Raw genomic sequence first — 4,894 nt, 5'->3', positions numbered from 1 at the left:
AAAAATCCTAGAAATCCTAGAATCGCCCCTGCAAATAACTAACAATCTCATCATACTGTTTCATCCTTACAACAAAGATGACAAAATCCTAGAATCGCCCCTGCAAATAACTAACAATCTCATCATACTGTTTCATCCTTACAGATCTGAGAACAAAGATGAGAAGTCTGAAATCTCTGATGGAAAAGGTAAAAAAAAAATAGCTTGCATTCACGTTTGTTACTACCTTAAGTAATATCCTAAGGTATCCAGATCTTAATGGTTCAATCTTGCTATTACAGAGCAAGGAGGAGAGAGGACCGTCGTGATGGACAAGTCGAAAGGAGAGCCGGTCATCAGTGTGAAAACAAAAAGCAAAGAACGAGTATGTTTCATAATTCGAACCGTTTTAAATCCAACTGCCTTGTTGTTTTAGAAGTGTTGAAATGATGCACCAATTTTTGTTTTAGAGCACTAAGAGCCGTGACCGTAAGTCCTCCAGCAAAGAGAGGAAGGACATTTTGTCATTTGACCAGATCAAAGAGCAGAGAGAGAAGGAGCGCCAAAGGCAGAGGGAACGAGAGATAAGAGAGGTGGAGAGACGCAGACACTCTGGGTAACTACTGCCTCCGAACATCATCTTCCCCTCAACCTGATCTACTGTTGATCAAAAACCAGTTTAGCAGTTTTTCCACTGATTTCTCAACCTGTTTAATTACATTCCAGTGAGCGAGACCGCGACAGCCGTACGGAGCGAGAGCGTATCCGCCTCTTCCGGGAGCGGGAGGAGAAGGAGAGGTTGATGAGGAAGCGCAACTGGCTAGAAGTGGAGAAGCAGCGACTGAGTGCGGATCGCATGGAGCGTGAGTTTTTGGAGCGCGAGCGTCTCCGAATAGAGTACGAGCGGCGGCGTGAACAGGAGCGCATTCATCGTGAGAGGGAGGAGCTGAGGCGACAACAAGAACAGCTACGATTTGAACAGGATCGACGTTCCCTTAAGAGGCCTTACGACATGGATGGCAGGTATGCATAGGGTAGGGTTGCCGAAGTCCCAGATTTTGCTTAGGGTCTTTTTTTTTTTTTTTTGCGAAAAAAACAGTAAAAGACAAGGTTTCCACATCCAACTTCTTACTCGACCTGATAATTTTTTAGAAAGTTCAATGACTAGGAGCATCTTGATTTGTCAGTTTTGACCATGCAGGCATGTCTGGATTTATGCAATTTTTCTGTTTCCTCTTTCAAATGTACAGAAAAGATGACTGGCAGATGAAGAGAATGACCATGGATGATCGCGGTGGAAGGTCGGATTTTGGACGCCAAGACCGCTACCAAGACTTTGACCACAGAGACCGCAGCCGCTATCAGGATGACATGATGTTGGACAGGTAACACCAGCAATGGTTAACAGCACCCAAACATCTAGACATTTGTCTATAGATTTTGCGACTATAAGGTAATAATTTGTATGCCTTTTTCTATAGGAGAGACAACAGAGGCGGGATGCAAGGAGACCAGGTAAGAAAAGTCCTTCACGGATCTTAATTCGATTTGATCTTTGGGTATTGGATGGCATCTCATCCTATTTTCTCCATCCACAGCACTTTTCAGATCGGGACAGACATGGCAGGGACAATCGTGACAATTGGGGTGGCGGATACGACAAGCGTGGAATGAATCCTTCGAGGCCAGTGCCAGGCGGGTAAGCTGATTTTCCTCCTCTAGTCAGATGTGCTGTGGTCTTAGACCTCTTTGTTCAACTGTTTGTTCTGCTTCTTTGTTTTTACAGTCGTGACAACAGGGACTGGGAGCCTGGCCGTAAAATGGACGGGGACAGAAACTGGCAAGGTTTGTCCAATAAACCTCTATTAAGCTTAGAAAAGGTTGTATGCTCTCCTCCCTTCTGATTTATTACCTTTCTTTTTTAGGAGCAGACCGAGGTGTCCCGGGACAGGGTCAAGTGGCACGGGGTGGAATGGCAAGGTAGTGAGATTTAGGCTTTCGTGGTCTTGTTTGGAGTATAGTGAGTATCATGGGGGTTTTTTTTGTTGTGCATGAAACCAATATATTTGTCTCTGTAGCCGAGGTGGATACATACAGACAGGGACATCCCAGTCAATCTCTGGAGCCTTAAACCGACCGAATCAGATGATGCAAAGCAGCGGACTGCAGGGAGGCGGAGCCTTTGGTCGACGCTATTAACTTACATCCTCTTCCCTTGTTTATCTGTTGTGTGTAGAGACTTTGCAGCTTGTATATTGCCATTCAAGCTTTGTAACTATTTTTTTTTTAAGTCCACTTTTCTTTTCATGGTGTAAAGACTAACAGAAAATTGGTTTCATTGTGTAGAGATTTTATTTCGACTTTTTTTTTTCTCCATTCCACATCTCTAGATTTTAGTCATTTCTGTGGTACACTTGGTGAATGCTCAGGAATGTTTTGCTAAAATGAAACCTATCTTTGACACCATTAACTAGATGTCCACTTGTTTTTGACGTGTTTCAATAAATTTATTGTGGAGTTTTCTTCAAAGGAGTGCTCTTGTTTTCTTATGATGCCACTAGGTGGCACTCTTAGTCTTAGCATTATTAGAGGAACTTAACGATGCTGGCAGAGCTGAGAATGCAAGTAAGTACATTTTTACATTTTCTGAAAAAGAACACTACATATTAACAACTGCATATCATCCAATCGGAACATGTTAATTTCGTATTTCAGGTTTATTTAGTAAAAGTGATGGTTGCGTTATCAAGAACGGCTAATAATATGTGGCATCTCTCTAGCCTTGGTTACAGTTTAAGATGTTTTTGCATTACTAAACTGAGAAAACATGACATTACCGTCATGTCCGGCGGCCAGTTGCTCAATACATTTGATTATTCAGAGCTTGATTATTCATGGCGTAGGAGGAATGTGGTTTTTAAAAAACCGTTACAAATAAATGCACTTTCTACATGACAAATGTCAAAGGAGCAAAAGATTGCATATTGTGGAAGTCTAATCACTGGAGTATTAGATCACTAATATATCTAATAATAACCCTCAAGTTCCCACTTTGAAAGGGAAACCATTTCCTGAATGTTTTATTTTGGTATATATCCTGAATCACACTGGTAGTCAGTGTTGGGGGTAATTACAAGTAATGCGAGTTACGTAATCGATTACTTTTTTCAAGTAACTAGTAAAGTAACGCATTACTTTTTTAATTTACAAGAAAATATCTGAGTTACTTTTTCAAAAAACTAATGCCAGTTACTTTGTTTTCCCATTTATTGACTGACAAGTCTCCTGTCCCCATATTGGGAGAAATCGGAAGTGCAGAGGAGTTGTGTGCGCTGTATAAACATGATGTTACTGTAGTTCTAGACTAAATGTGAATGTGCATTAATTCATCCCACTCACAAAAAACAGATTTAGTACTCATCAAAATGAATTAAAACAGTGAAATGCAAACTCAGAATATGACGCAAACCTGCAATAATTAAATGTTAAATAACACAAATGTATCTAATCCCATTTTATTAACCAATATCTTTGCTGCTGACCTTTGATGATCCAGTTCAACCATACTAATAAGCAAAAATGACTTTAAATAAACAATTGTGCTTTGTTTTTTTATTGCTGAAGAGTGTTTCTTCTGCGTTCTACTGTACAGACGTGAATTTACTTTTGGTAAATTCATTACACTTTTTGGTGTGAAAGGGCTTTTATATTTGCTATAAATAGAGCTTCTTATTAAAAACAATCAAGCCCTGCTTATATTTAAAAAGTAACGCGAAAGTAACGCAAAAGTAATATAACGCATTACTTTCCATAAAAAGTAACTAAGTAACATAATTAGTTACTTTTTTTAGGGAGTAACGCAATATTGTAATGCATTACTTTTAAAAGTAACTTTCCCCAACACTGCTGGTAGTTCCTTATTGTTTAGATGTTCCTCAGAATTGTATTTATAAGTTAGGGGGCGATGGTGTCCCAACTTTGAACCTCTTTGTACAGTCCTGAATCTGGTTTCAGTTAATCATTATGATGACAAACTACAGGGGATATTGTGAATTGCTGGCTTGAAATTGGCCATGGTAATGTTATGGGATGTTGTTTAATATTTCAATACAAATCACTGCAGTGCAACTTTTGGTGGGGGCAGGAATTTGTAATGGTCATCCGTATGATTGTGTTTTAAGAGTAATTAGCAACAAAGATATCAATAAAGATTAATTAAACCTATAAAACTTTGGTTTGACTCCAGTGACTCGTAACAATGTCCTGAAGTAACCTCTGCCTAAAGTGATGCCTTCTTGGGAGGCATCTGGAATGATGTCACTAACAGAGATCAGGTCATGCTAGAGTGGCCAATCACGTCCAAGCTGAAGGTTTTGGAGGTGGAGTCAGACAGATTTTCATTCCTAGAAAAGCCTGGAGGCCATAAAACTTTCATTATATATCATGATGTTGAAATGTGCAAAGAAATTGTTCATAAATTTATGCTCCCTACAATCCTGACTGAACTATTATCCAAGAACTGCTGGTTGCCTTCAGTCCTAATGATACTGTCCATTGTTTCAGGTCTGAATGATGTTCGGCTGTTTGAATTGGCACATTCTACTCTGAAAATACGCTGATATATAGACCAAGCCATTTGGAGCAGAACCTGAGCAAGGCTGGAAATTCAATTACTGTACCACACACCCATGAGAATTTTTGTTCTCCCCTGCAGATAGCTATACAATGAGATTTCTGGAAGTTTCCCAAAAGAAAAAACATCCTCTTTAAAGCCTGGAAGAGCATGAATGTGGGGGACCTTTTGACCAAAACTCATTTAAAATTCCCATTATTCGTTAGGAACTGAATTCAGATTGTGGTCCTCCTTCAAAACAAGTCTGTATATGCCTAGTTAGTGTAGTTCAGGTATGTGAAA

The 4,894-nt window shown here is 39.7% G+C and overlaps 1 protein-coding gene across 2 annotated transcripts in view; it reads left to right on the top strand.

Moving 5' to 3' along the window:
* LOC107665511 (scaffold attachment factor B2-like) overlaps window positions 1-2,508 on the top strand; it is a 13,498-nt gene extending 10,990 nt beyond the window's left edge. For both annotated transcript variants that reach the window (XM_016456419.1, XM_016456418.1), the window contains exons 12-21: window positions 145-188; window positions 282-364; window positions 450-595; window positions 706-1,002; window positions 1,230-1,364; window positions 1,461-1,494; window positions 1,578-1,678; window positions 1,766-1,824; window positions 1,905-1,959; window positions 2,058-2,508. In XM_016456419.1, the coding sequence (XP_016311905.1) occupies window positions 145-188; window positions 282-364; window positions 450-595; window positions 706-1,002; window positions 1,230-1,364; window positions 1,461-1,494; window positions 1,578-1,678; window positions 1,766-1,824; window positions 1,905-1,959; window positions 2,058-2,178 (1,075 nt within the window). In that variant the 3' untranslated portion in view covers window positions 2,179-2,508. The remainder of the gene's footprint in view (window positions 1-144; window positions 189-281; window positions 365-449; window positions 596-705; window positions 1,003-1,229; window positions 1,365-1,460; window positions 1,495-1,577; window positions 1,679-1,765; window positions 1,825-1,904; window positions 1,960-2,057) is intronic.
* Window positions 2,509-4,894: the final 2,386 nt, after the last annotated feature.

This window comes from Sinocyclocheilus anshuiensis, unplaced genomic scaffold (assembly GCF_001515605.1).
Source record: "Sinocyclocheilus anshuiensis isolate Anshui unplaced genomic scaffold, SAMN03320099.WGS_v1.1 scaffold543, whole genome shotgun sequence".
Lineage (NCBI taxonomy): Eukaryota > Metazoa > Chordata > Actinopteri > Cypriniformes > Cyprinidae > Sinocyclocheilus > Sinocyclocheilus anshuiensis.
Note: the sequence above shows the minus strand (reverse complement) of the source record. Positions and strands in the feature narration are given on the sequence as shown.